Source organism: Notothenia coriiceps, unplaced genomic scaffold (genome assembly GCF_000735185.1).
Source record: "Notothenia coriiceps isolate Sejong01 unplaced genomic scaffold, NC01 NC01_scaffold00002825, whole genome shotgun sequence".
In the NCBI taxonomy this organism is placed as follows: domain Eukaryota; kingdom Metazoa; phylum Chordata; class Actinopteri; order Perciformes; family Nototheniidae; genus Notothenia; species Notothenia coriiceps.
The window spans coordinates 42,729-65,861 of NW_011335526.1; the positions used below are offsets into that span (position 1 = coordinate 42,729).

At 37.4% G+C, this 23,133-nt stretch overlaps 3 protein-coding genes across 6 annotated transcripts in view; 1 reads left to right on the forward strand and 2 right to left on the reverse strand.

The window, feature by feature from the left end:
• Window positions 1-2,474: 2,474 nt before the first annotated feature.
• On the reverse strand, window positions 2,475-8,444 carry cunh5orf34 (chromosome unknown C5orf34 homolog). 2 transcript variants are annotated; one of them, XM_010765911.1, is made up of 11 exons: window positions 8,173-8,444; window positions 7,924-8,013; window positions 7,456-7,833; window positions 7,120-7,382; window positions 6,915-7,013; window positions 6,575-6,689; window positions 4,725-4,816; window positions 4,570-4,639; window positions 4,059-4,156; window positions 3,936-3,982; window positions 2,477-3,411 (listed from the first exon to the last, which is right to left on the reverse strand). In XM_010765911.1, exons 1-11 carry the CDS (start codon window positions 8,374-8,376, stop codon window positions 3,230-3,232), a joined length of 1,638 nt encoding a protein of 545 aa, XP_010764213.1. In that variant the 5' UTR covers window positions 8,377-8,444; the 3' UTR covers window positions 2,477-3,229. The 2 variants fall into 2 exon arrangements, with proteins under 2 accessions (XP_010764214.1, XP_010764213.1); XM_010765912.1 differs by lacking the exon at window positions 3,936-3,982 and having other exon boundaries at window positions 2,475-3,411.
• Window positions 8,445-10,721: 2,277 nt separating this feature from the next.
• LOC104940901 (E3 ubiquitin-protein ligase RNF34-like) lies at window positions 10,722-19,508 on the forward strand. 3 transcript variants are annotated; one of them, XM_010765915.1, is made up of 8 exons: window positions 10,722-10,937; window positions 11,771-11,989; window positions 13,308-13,694; window positions 14,521-14,583; window positions 15,176-15,377; window positions 15,956-15,985; window positions 16,212-16,253; window positions 16,964-19,508. In XM_010765915.1, the coding sequence occupies exons 1-8, from the start codon at window positions 10,932-10,934 to the stop codon at window positions 17,149-17,151; spliced, it is 1,137 nt and encodes a 378-aa protein (XP_010764217.1). In that variant the 5' UTR covers window positions 10,722-10,931; the 3' UTR covers window positions 17,152-19,508. The 3 variants fall into 3 exon arrangements, with proteins under 3 accessions (XP_010764217.1, XP_010764215.1, XP_010764216.1); XM_010765913.1 differs by lacking the exon at window positions 10,722-10,937 and adding an exon at window positions 11,016-11,144; XM_010765914.1 differs by lacking the exons at window positions 10,722-10,937; window positions 16,212-16,253 and adding an exon at window positions 11,016-11,144.
• kdm2ba (lysine (K)-specific demethylase 2Ba) overlaps window positions 17,844-23,133 on the reverse strand; it is a 21,937-nt gene continuing 16,647 nt past the window's right edge. The window contains exon 12 of the mRNA XM_010765922.1: window positions 17,844-21,693. Within this exon, the coding sequence (XP_010764224.1) occupies window positions 21,512-21,693 (182 nt within the window). The 3' untranslated portion in view covers window positions 17,844-21,511. The remainder of the gene's footprint in view (window positions 21,694-23,133) is intronic.

Sequence of the window (23,133 nt, forward strand, 5' to 3'; positions counted from 1 at the left end):
TTCTTGCATTTGATTTTTGAATAAAAACCATATCCACCACCTGGTACCTGGTACTAATCGTCATTGACACACAATGTGCAGATATAACACAATCAAATGTTAATTCTGGTTAAAGAAATATAACACAAAGTGCAGAAATAACAAATGAGTGTGTTCATCTTGGTTACACATTTATGACACACAACGTGTAAAATGTGCACATTGTGTGTTAGGGGCATGTAACACATTTTGTGTGTAAAAATGATTTACACATAAATTAACACAACACTTGTTGTCCCTGCACACTCTGTAGGTGTGTTGAAATTCAACACATGTTGTGTCATTTTTGACAAATCCCTTCTAAGAGTGTAAGTTATAAGCAGTATGGTAATTTTAAGTTAATTAACTTCACCCATAAAGACAACTTCTAGAGAAGCACAGGGGAGATTCTGCTCGGCCTCCTGTGGGGTTTTCTCCTGGAGGCTGGGTGTTTCTTTATATTTTTTATTTGTATTAAAAAACATTTCTCCGCTGTTGTCAGTGAGTATTTTACAAAGACTGAAACAGCGCCCCTCTTAATGAATCTGTGGTGAAACACAGTATTGCACGCTACACTCACCCGCAGTGCGCTGTGTCAGGGACATGTCAAGGAAAGCCCGCCTGCCCTTCCCTTCCGACCAATCAAATCGTCGGAAGGGAAGGCCAGATATGAAATCTCCCTTCTGCACAATATAATATTTGCAAGTATAGAGTAGTGGCTGATGTTTTTAGTCAGAAACAAGTAAACTGTAGTGTACACTTACTACTAATACATAAATGTAGTGCGGAGTTACTTATTTGCACTGTAAGAGACTGTAAATTAACGCAGCCTCTGTCGGTCTTTTCACTCTCACTTTCCCGCCACATCTGGCCACATCTGGGAGAACAATGAAACCTAGCCAAAGTATCAAGATAGCATTAAACATATAGCTGCTAATGCTATCAATATAATGCCGATTGGAGAATGATGGTCACAGAAAATAATGTAAGCTAAATTAAGTTAAAATTAAAATAAATATAATTTAAAAAAAGAAGATGGGCCTAAAGGAAAATAATTGTCATCCAGGCAGCTAAACTCAAACAATATTTAGCTGTTCAACATTGGAAAAACATATTTATTTAAGTTAAAAAATGTTATTTTAGACCCCTAGCTTGCTCACATCATGACAACATATCTGCTCACTTTGTTAAAAACGTTTTGTTTCTGTAATAACTTACCTAGTGTTAGACTCTCCTCCGCTGACACATCCATCCTCCACAGCAGAGGTGAAAAGGGCAGTTTGGATATTTGATGGACAGTTGAAAAATGATACATTTGAAATAACTCAACCGTGATTGGGCAGGACAGTGGACACACACTATTGTTATTGTTGTATTGTTGTTGACTATGTGCATTTTTATTTTACACATGTGTGTGTAAAATGCTTCAGAAATGACACTGAATGTGTTGAATTGCCTTGACACAGCAGTGTGTTAAAAAAAATTGACACATACTTCTAAGAGTGTATGTTCTATGGGTTAAACACATGTGGATGATTTAACATTTCCTCCAATGAAGATAAACATGATTAGTAAATATTGTGAAAGCATTTCACCTTTGCAAAATGTTCGAAAGCTCAGCATTACTATAGGTTAAATATATGAAACGTGGCAGTAATTAGAGTTTCAATTGTGGTTAAAGCACAGCTGGAGGTTCTTAAATGTTGGAAATAAAGTGAATACCATAGACATAGTAAAAATGATGTTCATAGATTAAAACAAACACTTCTTAGTCAGCCTCAACGTTTAGCCAACATAAAAGCATTTTGACAGTTGTAATAATCATGTAAACCAGTAGGTGTAACCAAAACACAACAATCTACAATGTGTCAAACGTAGACTGGAAAGTACTCCACTTGTTTACTTATTTGAAATAAGTACAACTGACAATGCAAATACTTCTTTAGAGTGTGTGATATTTCTTTCTGTATATTTAATGATTACCAATTAGGTCCTTTAATGGGAATCAGTTATAATTGAAAGTCATTATAAACAATGACCTATATTGTCTCCTATTAAAGCACCCACTGAAAATAAGGATGAATCAAATCTGACCCATCTATTCAAAACAAATCTATCTTTATTTTCATATTCAAACAAATACAAATATTAATTAATACAATTAAAAGACTTTCGAACAGCCTAAAACCTTGTGCGTTGAAAATAAATAGTTTTGAACAAGATGGAAACTTTAAAATCAGAAATAAATTATATGTGCGATTAAAACACTTGTAGGGTTCATGTTTCCAGAATGCTGCCCTGATTAAAGCAAGTTAGGCTCTGTTTTTCCTAGAAACTTCAGTATATTCTGTAGATTTCCTCTCCACCTTTGTCAGTGTCACTCTGTTTCAGCAAATCCTGTTTAGTATAGAAAATATGTGTGCTTGTCTTCACTTTTTAATTGTGTTATATATTAGTGACAGGATGAAGAATGAACAAAATAAATACAATTTCTTCCCAAGGCAAAAATGATAACATAACTGATTATAAATTCACAACAGCTTTATTTAAATGTATAACATTCTCAGTAACCACTCACCTCATTTTTGATTATGGTGGGAAGTGCTGTTCACTACAGAAAAATGCTCCAAATATAAGGGGAAGTATTTGACTATTAACTAAGTGAGAAAGGGCAAGTTTATTAATAAACATTTTACATTCATTTAAAAGTGTTTTTTCTTTCAGCTTTAATCTACCAATAAATTAAACTTGGCACACAGAGTATATTTGCATAATTTAAAGCGAGACATTTCAGGCAAAAAACATCTTACATTTTGAGAGTTTGAGAGCTTCCATAACATGTAGTTGGGAAGAACACTCAAAATAAACATTTTGTTTCTTACTAAACTTACCCCAACATTTCAGACATCACTTTTAATGTTTTCTCGTAAAGTATCAAGTACTGAAGTTTGTAGAGGCTGCACTTGTTACGGCCAATAATGTATTGGCTATAATTTAATTATCACAATAATTCATAACACAATCAAGTTTAATCATTTGGTAAAATGTCCAAAATCTTTTTTAAATGTCCTAAGTCCCAGGTGATATAATCATTATATTTAATGTCTTGTTATGTCAGTCCAGGTATCAAATATATTCACAGCTTAAAAAACTGAAAAACAGAAAATCTTTATTTGTGAGTTTGAAAATAGCTTTGTCTTCGACTTCAGACTCAAGTCAGTGAGGCTGCGGATATGAGAGCATCAATGTCCCGTATGGCTTTAGAGGTTTTCTGTAGAGCCTCTGCGATGCAGTCCTCATTCACTGGTTCATGATTGACCTCCTCTGGAGAGCTGCGTTCAAGTTTAGCACGTCCTTTATCACTCGTTATCAGGTGGTTGTTCTCCAACAAAACTGGGCATGGGATGTTAAAGAGCAACAAATATTCTTCAGCCTTATCTCTGTATAGTAAAAGTACATATACAAGATGTATTATGAGACATCAGCACAGTTCAAAAGACCCCACCACCACACCTACACTTCACAGATAAGCCTCTTTTTGTTGTGAATTTGTGTTTATTTGTAGTTTTACACATCTTTTGAGGATTGTGTAACTCATTTTAGTGTATTTGTCTCTTTGTGGTTTTTAATCTTTTTGGGGTCATATTGTGTCTCTGTGGTTTATTTGTGTCTATTTGAAGGTGTTTATGAGTTCCTCTGTAGTCATTCTCTGTCTCTTTGTTGCCGTTTATGTGTCTCTGTGTAGTCTAATGTTTGTGTTGGTCATTTTGAGTCTTTCTGATATCTTTGAGTGATTTCTCTTTAAAACGCAAGGCTAGGGGTTATGGTTAGGGTTCAGTGTTTAGTAACAATTCATACAATCCCTGCTGATGTGAATTCATATATTGATAACTAAAGTCCCTTTAAGCAAAGGATACAGTTGAAACGTTTAATCTTCTCCAATTCTGCAGCTACCAGATCTGACCTGAATGAAAAGTAATATAACATTATATACAATTATTAAAAGTATGAATACAAATACAACTAGTGATCAAACTCACCGACTTTCTGCAGTCTGTGTGACATTCACATGCTGCTCAAAAGAAACAAGATTGGGAAGATGTTCTTCCATCCTTGCTGGTTGAGAAGAACGTCTCCCCTGTAAACAAAATAACAATCAACATTATGGCTGCAACTAAAGATTTTATTTATCATTGATTTGCCTATTTTCTAGATTAATATTCCTAATCAGTCTGTAAAACTTCATAAAATAGTAAAAAGAAAAAAAGCCCAACCCAGCTTTTCATAGCCCTAAATAATTTGGGTTGTCAGACCAAAACTTGAAAATATTCAGTTTCATAAGATATAAATAGTAATTATAAGGAAATCTATATTTGAAAGGCTGAAAACTGCATGTTCTGCCAACTATTAAATGGTTATCAAAAAAGTTGGCCATTACTTTCTGTTGATCTACTATTACTGCAGCTGTAATCAATTAAGAATTGAATACAAAAAAGTCTATATAAACAGCCTTTTAAACAGTCATTATCAGCAGGGACTTCTTAATTGTACCTCTTGCAGGCAGCTTGGTGTCGCAGTGAGCTTCAGGGATTGCTTGGCCTCATTATAGCAAGCCAGTATCCTGTAACGCAGTGAGGTGATGATGGTCAGGGACTGATGCAAAAAGGTCTTTAAACTCATCAGCCTGTGATGGAGCAGTGTCTCACCTGTCTGCACGGCTCACAATGGAGCACACAGAGTACAGCTGTCCGGGTACGTCAGGGGGAAGGCTGTTCAGATGGTATGTTACCTCCTTCACCTGTGAGATAGACCAATCAGTGGTTCAGTATTTCAGATCCAAAAATAGTTACAATTGTATTTTACATTTGGTAGATTCAATGTTATGATGAGGTTTATAATAGATTGAATACTCAATTATTCTTGACAGGGTGTTTTTGTTCTGCTGAAAGGTTTAGTTTTTATACATTTAGTTTGATAGTTATTTAAGTTTGTTTTGTGTAGGAATAGTCATGCTGTTTGAATATTATTTTTCCTTTTATTTTGTTTTGTTTATTTTTCCGGGCATGAAAAAGATAAAAGGTAAACACCTGTATGAATGGAGAGGTTCAGCAATAGTTAAAATAATAATATATAAGTATTAATGAATGAACAAATATATTTAAACTATTAATTCTTGCATAAGTAAATAACAAAAACCTTTTTAATCTTTTGATTTAGGAATCAACTTGTGTCCCGCGCACTCATTCACAGTGGTTGACGGACGGTTATGTCCTGCATGAAATTTGAAAAGTTCAGATATTCACTTATATACTCTAACAGGAAATTTCTTTTCTTTTAACCCTTTAACTGCCAGTGCCACCATTTGGTAGAGCACATTTTGTGTCTTGATATCTTGTTGAAAAATAAATTAAAAAGTTGACCATCTGATTCAGCCAGCTCTACCATTTGGTTGACATGTTATGCACAAAACAACCTCTAGATGTCACTGTGGTTTGAACAGAATGCTAAAAATCGCAGCTGAAGAAATCACTCTTTTTGGTCAACTTTTGTAAGGTAACCATATCATTCTTGAAATATTTTAGTGTCAGAGCACTTACTGAAAATAATTAGATAACTTGATGCACAAAAGAAGCTTTAACAAGGGTGTAATTATTTTTTGGAAAATATGCTCAACCAAACGGTCAAATTGGCCTTTTATGGTAAGCTAGCAATATGACTTTTTCAGAGTTTCAGAGATGTTTTCCAATAAATCTAGTACTGCCTTATGAGTCTCAGAGTGATTTTTTTAAATGATCTTTTATGAATATATCTGGTTTTATATACTGCTCATTTTCCATAAAAGAAACAAATGTATTTGAGTTTGTGTTTTATTTGAGTTTGATGCATACCAAATACAGTACTGTATATGATGATTGTTGAAAATGCACTTTTTTAAAAATTGTTTGTGGTTATTTGTGTCCAATTTGATTAAAAAATGCAAACAAATAATTTTTCCATAGCTTTCTTTCTTGGTCTGGCCATTAAAGGGTTAAATGCATTCCACACTCTGTAAAACGATCTGCTATTGGTATAGCTTATCTGCAGCATATGTATGTATGTGCATATGTATACAGTCGATTTGTATGAGTATAGGTATTTGCTGCATGTATGTATATGCATATGTATTACAATCGATTTATATATTCGTTTAACAATGTTCCTGGTAAATAATTGTGTGTATGAGGCTCACTGGCAGTGAATGTAGGGGATTATACTTTAGTCGTTGTTATTGTTTGTTTGTGTTCTCTTTGTACATACAATCAGTACAGACCACGGTCTCATTTGTATGCATATATTTAGCTTTCCATCTCTAAAGGACAAACACTAGTAATGCATTGTCGAAACGCAATAAAAAGATTTATGATCAGGAATCAACTTGAGGACATTTACTACTACACTCAATTTCACCACAACCCTAGTTTAAGGATAACCTACTACTTTTAAATTTATAAAGGATAACCTATCCTAATATTTGCTCAGTTTTGTGTTTTAGTTAACACTGTTATGACAAACTCACCTGCCCTGAGAGGAGTTTGTGATGAGTAAAATAATTATTAAGGACCCCATTAGACCGCATGACTGATCCATCGCCTGGAGAAACCTCTATGACTGAGACCGTCCCGCTCAGTATCCTACACAGGAGCCAAACAGGACGAAACATAATTAACACTATACATCTTCTTTTTTTTCAGTGGCTAAAATATGTTTTGCTGTCCCGTGCACAATAGTACAGTGCTCTAACCCCAATCTGCATCTCTGAACTGGGGGCATGCTGTCCACCATGTACTATAAAATAACACACGGACTATTTAAAAACCCAATCCATCCCTTTAACCCTGAAGAACCTGCCAACCAACCTGTAGGTGACTCCTTGACACCTCATCACTTTTAACAACTCTGTTGGAAGATCTTGGTCTGGATGTTCTTTTTCCACCAGGCCGTCTTCAACCTTCCATCTTAAATACATAAAAGTAAGGAAGATTAAATCAGTCTTTGAACATTGTTCAACAGTGCTCCAGATGTTCCATATTTCTTTCCATTTTAGTCAATTGGTCATTCAACCTGTGCCTGTGAGGTGATGGACATGTGAGAGGCAGCGCCAGAGGAAGATGAGACTGTCTTTCTGTGATGGATATTTCTGGCTTGTTGATGCTTTCGTGTTCCTGCGTGTTTTCGCTGATTTCCTTTGTTCTTATTTCTTTAGCTTTAGAGAGACGAGTAGTCCAGAGATGCCGAGCCAAGGACAGAGGGTAGCACCAGGGTGGGGCAACAGCGCAGCAGGAGTGATGCTGGACCACTGTGGTGGATTGATACATCTTCTCTGGCTGGGGAAGGGAAGTCAAATATTAAATCAAATCTATGATATATAAGCAGAATAATATTACTAAGAGGCATTACCGTTGGCTGAGCAGTGCTGAGAGTCCGAGGGGAACAAGACCTTGATCTAATAGATTCATTCCTTCTGCTTCCGATTCCCTGATGAACCTGTTTGTTCTCAACATTGGAAGTCTGACAGATCAGATTGCTTATTTGCTGCTGCTGAGGATGATTTCCTGGGCTGCTGTCAGAGTCTCTGCTGAAACCCTGCATGCTGCGGCGCTGAGTCTTACTGAGGCTGCTTGTAAACTCAACGGAAAATTCGTCACCAGAAGCCGACAGCATCAACGCAGCTCGTCCCTCCTCCGACCTGATGATGGTCTCGCCTGCAGGTCCCAGCTCAGCATCAAATGAAGACCACTTAGGCCACAGCACATCTGAGTCAATGCTGACAAAAGGCTGAAAGAGGAAATGCAAAAAATATATAAAATACTGACAACATTCATACATTTGAGGACTAATATTTGGCAAGCAAATCAATTTTGTTACCTTTTTGCGGTCAGCAGGGATGAGCTCCTCTGGCAGATATGGGCGACTTGCATATTTATTCCTAAACGCCAATGCAGCAACTATGAACTCCTGTAAAATGAGATTATAACTTTAAGTACATAATACAGAAGACAATCAAACTGTAGACCTTCAGCCAAGCGAACAACAGCGTGAGCCTCATTTGAACCTCTTTATATACATGACATGCACAAACTGGGACCAACATACAGAAACGCTGATACTTTGCACCTTATAAACGCTGATGGTGAATCTGGTCCTCTGTCGGACCCTCTCAGTGGGCTGCAGAGGGTGTCCGGAGGGGTCTTTGGGTTTCACCAGCATGAACTCACAGCCACACGGCGACATTTGTAACTGAGCTCCGTTTCCGTAACGAACATCCACCGATTCATCCTCGTAAATGATCATCAGGCTGTCACTGAGGCTGGTTTCCATCTTTAAACCTGAAAAAGACACTCAACTTGTTGTAGTTGAGTTGGAGACGCGCTTAAAATAAAAAATACTACGTCATCAGGTGGAGACGTTTGTTATTGGCGCGCTCATGACACACCCCCTACACGTCGCGCCCACCTGACAAGACACTACGGTGGCTGAGAGACATTGATACCGTACATGGCAGATTAAAAACGAATTGCAAATGTTATTGTAGCATTTTAAGCAACTATTAGGCAAATTAATTAATAATCTACTCTATCCGTTTGAGACACAACAGTATATGACTTTAAGCACAAATCCTTTTGTCTAATTATTAAATTAAATAATGAGATCTATTAATTATGTTTGTCTAACTGCTACACATGTATTTACATAAATGTAGATATTTGTGAACATCTAAATATAGTTGTTAAAGGTTTTAAGATATAAATAATCACATCATGGGGTCATTAAACTCAAAGACATGAGCTGCAGACATGATCAGTAATGCACAGGGCAAAAGCAGAATGTTACCAGTATATTTACAACAGTTTGTTTTTGGATCAGACAAGGAAGACCACAGAAGGAAATTAAATTTTAAGCATCCTTATGCAAGTATGAGTATGACTACTCTTAAGCAAATGTGTATGTCGGTGGTTGGTGTACAATTGTGGAATTCTCAACAAAAGGATCTAAAGAATTGTATATGTATTTTTCAGTTAAAGAAATTGTATAAATTAAGAAATATGGGACTATATGAAGCAGAATGTGAATAAGTCTATGTACTCTGGTCCTGCATTGTAAAATGTTTTGTGATGTATGTTCTTTATTTGCAGGTCCCATTGTTATTGTTATTATTATTATTAGGCGCCGCTTTCCACCTTCTTCTCCAGTAGGACTCAGATGAGGGTGTACTGTTATGTTTGACTGCGAACATTTTTTTTTTATTATGAAGGGCAGACCATCTATTTGTATTTATTTTGTTTTTTTTAGAAAGGGGCAGGTCATATAAGATTTTATTCTTCTCAGAAGAATAAAATCTTATATGACCTGCCCCTTTCTAAAAAAAACAAAATAAATACAAATAGATGGTCTGCCCTTCATAATAAAAAAAAAATGTTCGCAGNGGGGAATATCTGTTAGATACGTGAACGGGTTGGTGGGGACCTGCGGGTTTCGCGTTATATCCCTTCTGGGTTAATAACCCTTTCCAGGTCTGACTGGCCCTCCTAATTTGGTCTAAAAAAAGTAAATGATGATAATTGTGAAGGGGTGTCCAGCCCATATCAATAACATACCAAACTACAGGCTCATGTTAGATTCAGAAATTAGTTTTAAAATCATCTCTTCATGTTATAGTAGGCCTACNTATTGATATGGGCTGGACACCCCTTCACAATGATCATCATTTACTTTTTTTAGACCAAATTAGAAGGGCCAGTCAGGTCAGGCCACTAATGAGCTCAATAATTCACATGTATTACTTTATAAATTAAGAGTACTAGGGGTATATTACAAAACCTTTGAAGGAATCATCATGCATTCTGAATGTTTCTGTACTTTAAAAACATCATGGCTCATGGTCTCCTATATAAATACATAGTAACAATTGAATTCCTGATATCAAAAAAGGATTTTGAACTCGTTGAAATTGTATTTCTAATATCAACAATTGGCATTTCGACTAGTTGAAATTGAATTCCTGATATCAAAAAAGGATTTTGAACTAGTTCAAATTGTATTTCTGATATCAACAATTGAATTACTGATATCAGAAATTGGAATTTGAACTAGTTCAATAATAATAATAATCAACATTCAATCTTGTATTATTCATTTTAGCACGCAACAGGGAATTTAGTTCGGAAAAAAAACCTTTTACTTGTGGTAGGAGACGGCCTAGTGAAAATCATCATATATCATTATAGGCTAAGATTTTAAACTTTAATCTGACACTGCAGAAAACATAATGATGCATCAAAATCAATGTTGCTGCCAATCCTTGATCCATATCAGGGTCTAATAATAATACTAATGCAATACTCCTTGAAATTTATTTTATGGAAATTATTCTAGTTTTTTGCTTTTTTCAATTAAAAAAAGTGGAGTTTTTTCAACAAACTGGCATTTAAAGGGTTAAAATCTCCAAAATATAATTCATATTTCATATGTGTATGTCAGGCTGGAGTAGTTTTAAAAGATTGACTCTTTTAAAGTGGGGAAAATATGAATATATCGTATTTTTATAGCAGTTGTTGTGAAGGTGGCATTTTTCAAGGGACTGTGAAGGGAAGAGGGATGATGAATCTGTTTGTTGACAACAGGAACATCAATGGTGAACATGTATCCCATATGTCTGTAAAGTAGGCTGGACTTCTGCAGACTGTCCATGGAGGGCAGTGAAACAGAGTGGTTGCGCCCAGGTTGCAGAGCTCACACAGAAGAAGCAGCCTGGCCCGGGGCTCGAACATTTCTCTCACACCAAGACGCATTCATGCAATTTAAGAAGTGATGCCTCATATTGCAATGTGTTCACCGCCTGCCTCCTCTTCCACGGTAGAAACGCCGGAGCTGCAATGAAGGTGCCGTTTTCCTTTACATAACCTTTGATCCATTTTTAGCTCTGCTTAGACTGAGGCTAGCAGCAGGGAGCTAACGTTAGCTACAGAAGCTTCATGTCACTGACGTTATGTCACCTAGCCTCTGTTAGAAAACTGTCACAAGACAGAAGCTCAGTGACAGCTGCCAAACACCGACCTGACAGGAATGTAAGGCATGCAATTGTTTTGGTAAATGCATTTGTTTTGTTATTCGTATTGCAACGCTAGCGTCAGCTTGGTATCGAAAGTGTTTTAAAATGTAGCTTGCTTGACGTTTTATTGTCTGCCTTTGTTGTGGAATGTTGTTCTTCCTGTCTGACTATTTGTGCTTTAATTGTGTAACATAGCGTTGTGTTTAGTTATTATTTATAATATGCATCCAAATGAGGCAACTTTACAAAGAATATGGCTTGTTTCAGAGCATAAATCAAGATTAAAAGGCTTTATTGTCACAGTAGCTACCGTGTAGTCAACGCAATGAAAATATGTCAGGCTTCTCCATCAATGCAACATAAAACAATAAAATAGAATTTTTTTAAATAGCACAAGAAATAACAGAATAGAAATAGTATAGTGCAAGAGAATGTTGCAATTCTCCTATGTTGCAGGATGAGTGAAATATGTATATGTAAAAATTAATAAGATGAGCTAAAAATAACATGTATAATCAAATACTCTACAGTGAAATAAAAATACTGCTTGTTGTAATAATAAATAAGTATGGGAGGTGCAAAGAATCATGCTGTTATGCTCCTATTAATGTCTAAAAGCTGAATGTGAGATCCTGAAATTATGCTGTGTTTTCTGACTGTCAGGCAGGGGCCTCGTCCATGTGGGCTTCATGCTGTGGTTTGCTGAATGAAGTCATGGGTACAGGGGCCGTCAGAGGCCAGCAGCCAGGGTTTGGGGCCGGTGCTGGACCCTTCAGATTTGCCCCAAGTGCGGGATACTCCACATACCCGCCCGCCAGCTCAGGAAGTCCCAGTCTGGTCTGCAAGGCCTGTGGTCAGGCCTTCTCAGTCTTCAGGAGGAAGGTAGGTGTCTTCCAGTACATGTTCACAGCTCTACTTACCTAATTAGAAGGAAAGGTGTTTGTGTAGAAGCAGAGGGAGGTATATGATGAATATTTTAAACAGAAGGACTATTTGCCTGCTGTTTTTGGCTGTGGAAATGCATCTAGTTAATAGCACGTAGATAGAGAACATGTTTTTTACACTTGTTTTCTTGTCTACGTTAGTCATAGGTATTTTTAAATATTGTATAGACTAGACTAAAAGTGACTGTCTAACTATTAGTGTAAAATATTATAGGGAATAGAGCACCTCGATCATCTAAAAAAATAGTTTGCCAAATTGAAAAAATATCAAAACTCAATTTAATTTACACCCAGAAGCTATTAATTTATAATGAGGAGGCTGTGCCATTCCAACTGATTGCAGAGACAGATGGAAACCATGCTTGCTCTGTAATATCTTCAACGAGTGCTCATGTTCATGCATGGCTTATGGTCTCATTCTGTCTGAACCCTGTGCTTCACTCGCTCACCATATCAGTCTAATCCCACATCTTGCATTTATTACTGTTTGATGTTTGTCACTTAAAAGAAATGAGCTTCCTCCTGTCTCTGCACCAGGAGAGGTAGAGCAGATGTGAGTGATTGAAAAATGCAGGAAAGGACTTCTGGCATCGAGGTGCTTTCCAGTCATTTGTTAAATGTAACATGTTGAAATTTGAATAACAAAGGGTAAATAGAAGCAATTTGCCACACTTTAGGCAAATGTAGGCGTTCCAGATAACATTTTCATGACACATTTATCTCGGCCAAAATATTTGTGATTCATGATTTTATCTCGATGATAATCAACATATGATTCAAACTCTTGTGCCTCTTAACATAAATGAATCACATTTCATTGTATCACAAATAGGACATCTTTTTTATTATCCTTTTTAGGGAACAATCATAAAAAGGTCATATTAAATCCTTAGATCCCCCGGCATAGATAAAGGGTAAATAAATAGAAATAGAAATAGCAGCATCGTGGGTCTGTGCTTTTATGCCTGATTATTCTGTATTATAAATTGTGCTCAATTTTTTAAATCCTCTTCCATAAAAGCAAACAAGACAGCCTTCCAAGTCACAAAATTCACAATGATTATGTTAATGAAAATTCTCCTCAATAAAATAATTGTTAGTGTTTTTTGTCACAGATCCAATCATCACATCCCTTTATGTATGTCAAATGTGTTTTTATTCTTTTATGGTTGTGTTTTGACAGTCACTCATTCTAGACATATTCCCAAATTGCCTAATTTCCATCATCTTGTTTTTCTCTCTCTGCGTTCCTGCAGTATATTTGCTGCGACTGCAAGAGGAGCTTCTGCTCTCTGTGCTCCGTGCTTCAGGAGAATCTGCGTGTCTGTGCCACATGTCATTTGCTGAAGGCGACAGCGTTTCAGCGTCCGCGGCTCATGCGCCTACGAGTCAGGGACCTGCGTCAGTACTTGCTGCTCCGCAACGTCCCCACGGATACCTGCAGGGAAAAAGAAGACCTGGTGGACTTGGTGCTTTGTCACCGAGGCATTGAGGAAGAGGAGGACCGAGACGCGGCCAGCCTCCACTCGCGTTCCCTCTACACGCCGATCCCTTCCGCCACGCAGTCAGCCTCAGAGCTGTCGGCCTTCGTCGCCCCTCAGGAGGAGCCGCTCAGCAGGAGTGACAGCTCTGACACCAACCAGGTCAGAACTTCTAACCATGTGTGATTTTTAGCAGCAGCACACATTACAGATGTACACAACAATTGTCATTACAATACTGCAATAGACACGAGACAAAGCATATGTTCCTAACAGAAGTTACAGTTATATCAACTCACAAAAAGCAACACTTTAGCAATTCCAATTCTGGGCTCTGTAGGAAGGAGATGCGCTTCAAATTGTGACACAGACGTACCTTGAGAATTTCAAGAGATAAAGGCATATCTTAAATAGATTGATACATCTCAATGTTTTTAACCTATATACATCTAGATCAGTGCTTCTCAAAGTGTGTTCCGCGGACGCCTCCTAGTGCTCCGTGAGTATATTGGTAACATTTCACATTTGAAATAAATAAATAAATTAACGTTTTCCTCACTTTCCCGGAAATATCTCCGCAATGGAGCGAGCTTAAGTTTCACTTTCGATTGCATGATATAGCCCAGCGCACAGAGGAGAGGAGCCTGACAAGTGGTGGAGCCTGACCACCACTTGTTGACATGTCACCAATATAGAAACTAATTGAAATATATTTCATTCTTGCTTTACCACAAGCAAGTTGAAAATGAAATGATCAGGAATATAAAGCAAATAAGAAGAGCCATAACAGGCACTGAAAAGAGAGCTTGGCTCAACTATAAATACTTGGCCTGCTTAGGGAGCAGTAAGCATGGAAGCTACGAGACATTGTTGATCCAGGGTATCAATGAGCTGTTTGAAGAGTGTGTAATCCTGATCCTTAGTCATCGGGCTTATTCCCAGCGTATAGTGCAAACTAATGTTTGTTATTGCCTCTGCTGTGTTGCAGGATATAGGTGATGCCACATCTGTGTCTCTCCTCAACTTGGACCCCAGTGAACACACTCCGGAGGTAATCAGTGACTTATACAATTTCCTGCTTTCATTATGAAATCATTCATATGTGATGTTTTGGAAAGTGCATTTCATTTCTGTTGCTGAATGCGTATAAATAGAAATAACTGATGACACAGCTCTATATGCAGTATATACTTTTGTGTTGAAAATTGCCAGGTTAGCAATATAAGGCTTGCAAATGAGATGCTAATGCCTACAATTGCTCAGCTCCATCTGAATAAGCAAACAATGAAACACAAGATTCTATCGCATATAACAGTTTTTTCAAACATCTTCTGCCCGTTCTGCAAAAGAGTGTTTTCTGCTCAAAACAAGCAGTAATAAACCCCTTTTTATATTGCATCTACATTTTTAATTACAAGAATTCTCAAGTGGTGGTGAATGCTTGCTATTAAAAACAACACAGGATTCTTGGAAGTGTAAGCTGTATTTTTATCTAACTCTCATAGTGAATACAATTGTTGTCCCTGTGTACGTCTGCAACCCCGTTCCTCTCTTATGCATGAGGCTAATCTGCCAAGTTTTTAAAGGGAAATCTCAACGTTCAATCCATTTTGCCCCTAATGTCGTGTTTCCTGCTCCTTCAGGTCAGTCCTCAGACGCGGCGTCGGGCCAGAGCGTCGCTCTCAGATATCTCCAGCCTGAGGGACATCGAGGGCCTGTCCGTCCGGCAGCTGAAGGAGATCCTCGCCAGGAACTTTGTCAACTTCTCAGGGTGCTGTGAGAAGTGGGAGCTGGTGGAGCGGGTCAACCGACTGTACAGAGAGACGGAGGAGAACAGGAAATCATGTGGGTATCAACTTAGTCTGAGTAAATACTGTGGGATTTAGTTTGGCAGTTGTTGGCTTTAACAATGTCCTGTTTACATGCATTTACTATTGAATGTATTCACTAGGGTTAGGGTTACCAAATGTCCATTTTAGATAAGCTTCTATATCGAGGTTTCCCAAGAAAGCTTCAAAAGTCAGTCATTATATTTATGTCATCACCCTAAAAAACATAAAAACACTCGCCATTTTAATGCAGTGATTAATCAGATTAAATGTAGATAGTTTAGTCTTTTTTAATTAAATCAACTTTCTTTAATGAATATTTCTTTTCAGTGTTTGTTAGATTGCTGCTTGTCTGCCCTGTTAAATATAGGATCCTGCCTCCCTTGTGTGTGGCAAGCAGGAGAGCAAACAATTTGACCACAATGAAACAAAAAAAGAAGACAAAATAGACAGCAATCTAATGTTGATTTAATTCAAATTTAAACACAATAAATTACGTTTTAAATATTTTCGGTAAAGCCTGTGTATTGACAGAAAGGAATATAAGATGTTTTAATAAGTTGCAATACTAATTTAAAATGATTTCTCTTGCAGTGGAAAATGTGAGCAGTACAGAAACCACAGGTAAGCTGTCACTCAACTGTGTGCACTCTCCTAAATGTCAGCATTGGAAACCACATCCTGTTTTTATCCACAAAAACCCAATATCTCTGCTCCTTAAGACAATATGATATACTGTCGCTAGAAATAATAATAATTAACTTCACAAGCGGAGTCATTTAAATGCGTTTTTCTCAATCAGAATCATAATGAAATGTCTCTTGCTTGCTTTACTCCTATCACTCTTAAGTGGTGGCCTTTCCCCCTCCTATCTGCAACGGGGCCGTCGGAGGTAAGGCTTATGCCACTGTTGCCATGGTCACATGCACCACCTGTGACTCACCACCACATCTGTATTCACCGTGAACCCATTATCATTCGTTATCCCACTTTCGTCTTTGTGTAATCCCCATGTGTCCTCCCTATGTGTCCTCCCTATGTGTCCTCCCTGTGTGTCCTCCCTGTGTGTGCTCCCTGTGTGATAATGACATTTAGTGTGAGAGTTTCTTTATAAAGGATGGAAATCATTAATCCCGCAGGTTCATCGATCCACCATGATCATTCTATCATCCATTCATGTGCTTGGATGTGTGAAGCAAGTCATTCTGAGGAAGTGTAGTCTATTAGCCGTGTAAACCCACTCTCCTAGCAGCAGGCTACCAGTTATAAAGACTGTATGGTCGTCATAGAAACACCTTGACATATTGCTATTACGGGCATTGACATTGACATCACTCTGTTATTTCATCGCTTTGCTAGGAGGAAAACTTCCATTAAATGACCTTTTGCATATCATTTACTCACCCTGTGTTACTTAGTATTCTTTAAGAAAATGATGAACAAAGATAAAAAAATAACAGAAAAACAAATTAATTCAAATTACTCTTCTCCATTTTTTTATTCTTTGTTCAACATGGAGACATGTGATCATCTTGTGGGTGACTTACTCATTTTTAAAACAGTTTCCTCACACTTCCTTTCACCTCTTCGGTTCTCCTCCAGACGGTGAGAAGGGTCCGCTGACGGTCCAGGATGACAACCTCTGCAGGATCTGCATGGACGCTGTGATCGACTGCGTCCTCCTGGAGTGCGGTCACATGGTCACCTGCACCAAGTGCGGCAAGAGGATGAACGAGTGCCCGATCTGCAGGCAGTACGTCGTGAGGGCCGTGCACGTCTTCAAGTCCTAATGCACCTCTGCAGGTCTCAGACTTTGTGTGTTTTGAAGTAGGGGTTGTATGAGGTACTAACTCAATAACATACTGTGTTAATCCGTGACTTTGGTAGGTTCAAATTCTCCAATTGTGGCAGTGATAAACCAGCAACTCTGGTGTTCTGTGAGGTAGAATTACATTTTTCTTTCAATGGAGTCTGGTGGCCTTGAATGGAGGAGATATGAGAGAGACAAGGGCTGGAGATCCTCTTTGGAGCGAGCCATCTCACAGCAAGGTAAAGTGGTGAAAATATTCTAAATATAGCGTTCACTCCAACTGATTTGGATTATTCTTTAAGTGGCTGAAGTATGTTTTGCTGCTGCTTTGTCCACAATAGTAATTTGCTCCAGGGCTGCTACTCCAAACTGTGGAGGCCAGATGCCAGGCGCTCTAAGCAATACTGAACACTCGCTTTGGAAGTATCTCATATAACCCTACTTTAAAACATCCACCTTTAAATCAACCATGCAGCTCATAACTTTGAATCCGCAAAATAGTTATTTTGTGGGTTTTCCCACGTTTGTATTCATTCCCTTAAAACTCTCACACTATTTGCACATTGAAATATTGTGAGAAATGTGTTTTTATGAATACCTTGACTTCAGTTTCAGTCATTCCTCAAGTAAACATATCTCTAATCTGTGTTCATTCCTAAGTGTCTGTTTGGCTTTTCTTACAGTTTCTCAAAGCAAAGAATGTGTGGCACTCAGCCACTTGTAGTCCTGTCTAACACAACGCATCACCCTCAGATCTGCCTATAAGCTGTAGCTTCTTTACGACTGCTGCACGTCAATACATATCATAGAAACACCGAGGACAGAAGCAAACTGAACCTCACCACAGGACAGAGGGTGAGTGAACAAGGTGCCAAATAATGGGTGTTGCTCTATGCCTGTCACCCATTTCCTCCCCCCTCCACTGTGTGGGTGTCAGCATGTGCGGATGTTGATTTTTCAGCACTTTGTTCACACTGTGTTAATGCACCACCGCTCACAACAGTCTCTAAACTATGACCAATAACAATGGCTGAAGTAACATGTGTACTGATTCTTGGAAACCTTGTGAGATGAAGTTTAAAGGCTACTTAATTTGTTTGTTTATCAGTTGAAAAAAAGATCAAATTAGAAATAACTGAGCTTGTTTTTTCTTTTGAAGTAAAACCTAGTGTTACTCAGCCTAGAAATGGGCAAGTGCTATGCAGTCTTGACTGATGGAATCAATGCATTATTAATTATATTGAATTATTATTGTTTTAGAGGCGCAGAATAATGCACTTAGCGCTGCAACTAGTTGTTCATTTGTCTGCCTATTATTTTCTTGATTAATTGTTTGGGCTTTAAAATGTCAGAAAATTATTGTGTTGGACTCACACAATACAATGTCTTATTGTGTGAGTCCAAAACCCAAATATATTAAGTTTTTAATATGGGATAAAACTGAGGAATGCAGTAAATCTCTATATTTAAGAAGCTAAAAATCCATAATGGCATGCAAAAATTACTTTTACCATTATTCAAATGAGTTTACATTTTTTTTTTCGAAAGTTATGTAATTCATTAATCGCTGCAGCTCTCAATGCATTACACATTTAAACCGTCATACAAAGTCTCTTACAGCAATAGCTAACCTCGGCTGTAGCTTCTGTCTTAGCAGCTTTTTAGTTGAAAGACAAAAACCGGTGCTAACTCCTCCAACCATCTTCCTGTTTCCAGCTGAACTGTCGGTGTGAAACTGAATGTTTGTTATTTTTGTTGTTGTACATCGTTTGGAGTGGAATGAAGTGCTTTTTAGTTTTTTTTTTTCTCATACTAACTTTTCAAAGATATAGCTCCAAGTTTACTGACAACTGTGGTATAGAAAAGTATATACAAAATAATGACTTGCTAATGTATATTTGCATATAATGATCCATATGAGATGTAAATATCTATTTTTTCCATTTGATTTGAACGGTGTAATATCAGATTATTGAAATGTCACTGGGGTTGGGTTTATTATATCAGAGTAACGTTTTTCTGTCAAGTGGTTTTGAAATGTGTTTAATCTGCATAGCTTGAATGATCTGTCCCTCTTAAACCAGAGCATGATGAGAACCGTATGACGCTGGTTATGTTATTCCCCATCTTCTCCACATTCTCCCCCTCTACTCCTGCACATTTTAGAAGTACCCAGACAAAGTCAACATTGCTGCTCTTAGAGTAAAGATGTCCCTAAAATCATTAGCAGCAGCGGAGCAGGAGCATCTTTCCTTTAGAGAGGGTCGAATAGTGTGCAAGTCTTTGTATTTGGGGATGTTGAACTTTTTATTTTGGTAATTAAAGATTTTATTTAAAGCCTGTTTTTGTATACTCGTGCATCACCGACAGTTTCCCTTTAACCATCTTAGATCAAATATGAATTGCTGAAATAATGAAATGAATTCATCAACACACACAAAAATAATTATATTTTGATAATTGAGTAATAATTTGAAGTTGTTTAGTAAGGTAAAAACACCAAATATTTACTGGTTTTGGCTTGTCAAATTTAAGGTGTTCTAAAAATATTTATCGAGCATTACCACCTGAAGATGGTGCTATGTTTAAGGGTACTTTACGAGATCCAAATGATTACAGATTGTCTTGTCGGGGCAAGAATCGCTTAAAACACCATCCATCCTGTAATGTAGAGACATTTTAAACAAACCAGGACAACAATCGATGCATCACCAAAGTATGTAACATTTAATTATTTGGGGAGCAGGAATATATTTACAAAATGATATAAAATGTATGTCAAGATATATGCATCATTCTGGAACAAAGCAGTGTACTGACTGACCTTTTGGTTATGCATTTTCAGAGAGATGTATTCTGAGCGTCACTCAGCCTCACCTACTGGATCAGGTTGAAATGTGGTACTCTGTATACTAAAAGAAAACCGATAGAAAATCGCAAGAACCGAAGGACATTTTGCAAACATGTATTCACATAAGTAGTTCTAAAGTGATCATATTAATTAAAAATACATAATCCAAAACGCCCCAAAAAATAGGATTTCCACTTGTATTCACTGCCTCGACGTTGAGCTTTATTTCTGTGCAGAATTAATGTCGTTTTAAATGTAGAAGTTGTTCGGTCCTGCATTAAAAAACAGAAGGCCAAAGACCTTTCTTAATTTAGCTCCAGCGCTGAAAAACCCATTTAAATATGACTTTACATTTCCCCAAGAAGGAAAGATCCGTTTAATGTTATTGAAGCTTTATGGGAAAGTGTGAGTATTTATTGCAGATATATTGAAATAAATGGACTCAAGAAAGACTCGGTGATGATACAAATGAAATTATTTTAATGCATATTAGCATAGTTTTTGGATTTACAAATATAAACATGATCACATTCACCTCAGGTGATTGATTACAGCACAACACCCCAAAATACACACGACACCTACTGTATGGAGCTTTTATTTAAACATTATGCAAATAAGTTATTTGCACAATACTTTCTTAAGCCTGTGGCCAGATGTGTGAGGCTGACTGTGTCATACAGTCAGTGGCAGGTCATTCAGGTAAAGTCATTTCACATTGTATTAATGTCAACTTCCTGCCACTGACTGTGTGTTAAACTCCACCAACAGGCTCAAACTAACCCGATAAGTTATTAGCTAGCATTATTTGATCCGGTTCTGAGGCATCAATGTCAACTTATTGAATAAATGAATAAATATAAACTGTAATAAAAAAACAAAATCAATAAATTAATGTTGAAATGTCAAACACAACACTCAACAATTTATAAAAGTATTAAGATAAGTGAAGACATGAGGGTGTGAAAGGAAATATGTTCGTCGTTTTGAAATACATTCTAAATATTTGAGAAAAAGTAATGATAATTTAATCAGATATTTATTTCTGTACAGGTCATCTTTTTTTGTCTCGATACTGAAGTTCCATTAAAGTCACATACAGATGTTGACACGTAGAAGATATGGTCGTATGAAGGCAAAGTGAGGAAGGGGATATTTTCTCTGTTCACATGCCATGCAGTCTCTCTGTGATTCTCAGCTCCTGAGACATGTTGAGTAAACTCTGTGAAGTGAAGCTTGTATAAAAATACTGTGTTCTCAAATATTTAAAGAATAAAAATAAACAACCCAACAAATAAACACATCTTTAAAAAAAAGTATAATCGCAACACAAATGCATGCATCCTTTTTTCTGTCCAGTGAATGTGTCTCCGGAATCCGTCTCGTTTCAGTTTCTTTAAATCGATTCAGAGACTTATCACAGGAGCAGTTTACAAAGAAAAATATTGTTCCATTAAGTGCAAAGTCTTTTATTGGTTGTTAGGAATAACTAGCTGGCCTTCTGCAGCAGTTTGTCCTCTTTCAGTCTGAACGGCACGCTCACTGACATTTCTGCGATGAAGCGCTCGCAGGCCGTCCTCGTCACCTGCTTGCAGAAGCGCAGGTCGATCTGACAGATGCTGCCGCAGCGCTTGAAAAAGTTCAGGGAATGGTCTGTGACCCGGTTACAAACTGAAAGGGAAACAGAGAACATTATCAGTCACAAGCTTGATATTTATAAAGGATGTGTGGTGAAACTTGACAGGATATCAAATAGCTTCTACAATTGTTGGATATATTAAGTGCATGTAGGGGTGCTTGATATTGGATTATTGATTATATTTTCCAACTAGTTTTGGGGGATTGCTGTAAGCGATATACACTATATATAATTGTTCACCCAGTTGCAGAGAACATTACGTTTCTCCTGTAGTGAAATTAACATATTGTTATACCTGCTGGCAAAATGAGAAAACTGCTAAAGTCTTACATGATCCTGTCAGGGGCTCTACTGAAACTGGAACAAGTAAGCAGAGTTTGATTTACAATATCAAGATGAAATCTATAATACATGAGATTAAATCCTTCTTTTTGTCTAGTTGTAATTATGTAATAAAAGGTCATTAACAAACATATTTCAACATAGTTTCTGTCTACAAAATGAACACTTAAAATAGGAAACTCCCTATCTTTTGTTCTCTGCTAATCACACCTAATTGACTATATATTCTGATGATTTTGGATTGTAAATTGACAAATACTTAATTTACTTAATTTCTGTTTATATCATTTTGGAGAAACCAGTTAGAGTGCGCTAGAAAATACACAACCGGAAAAAATCTGCCACTTCCTTACAGAGCCCCTCCTCCAACACACACGAACGCGCACATGACCAATGAGGGCACGAGATAAGTGCACAGATGGAAGGCAGGTAGGCCATCCAGTTACTTTAGCCGGGCCGGCTAAAATGATTGGTCGTACTTTTTAGAGCACCACGGCTTCCACAGATGAAACATTTTTATGTATTTATTGTCAAAGCATTTCATATATTCATTGCAATCGGGATGTTAAGAGCATTCCATGGAATATAACAAAAAGTGTTTCTGAAATAAATTACATACCCCACCTTTAATTCTGCAGATTTCATAGATTATTGAGGATGTAACCCCCACTACTAGGGATGCCAGTGATTATTCGAATATTCGTTACAGTCTCCATAATCGAATATTATTTTTAAAAATCGATTTTATTTATATATTTTTTTATTATTATTTATGTTTTTTTTTTTTTCTGGCTTAGTTTCAACCAAAATAGACTAATGGTAATAATAGTAATAGTATTAATAATTGTAAATGGCCATTGGTCACACCACCAGTTTGTTTTACTGTAAACTTGGAGGAAGCCTGCGTGCAGAGCAGACTGCTGCTGCAGCACGCTACACACCGCCCCCGCCCCCACCCCCTCTCTCCCTCACACGTGCGACTAAAGATGAACAAAGCGGCAGGTAAAAAGAGTTCCTCCTCGTGGAACTACTTCGAACTTACAAGTCCAAAGGAAGTTAAATGCAAACTCTGCGAAAAGACGTTAGGTCTAAGAGGTTACAGAGAAAGACGCAGCACTGCTGCGCATAGC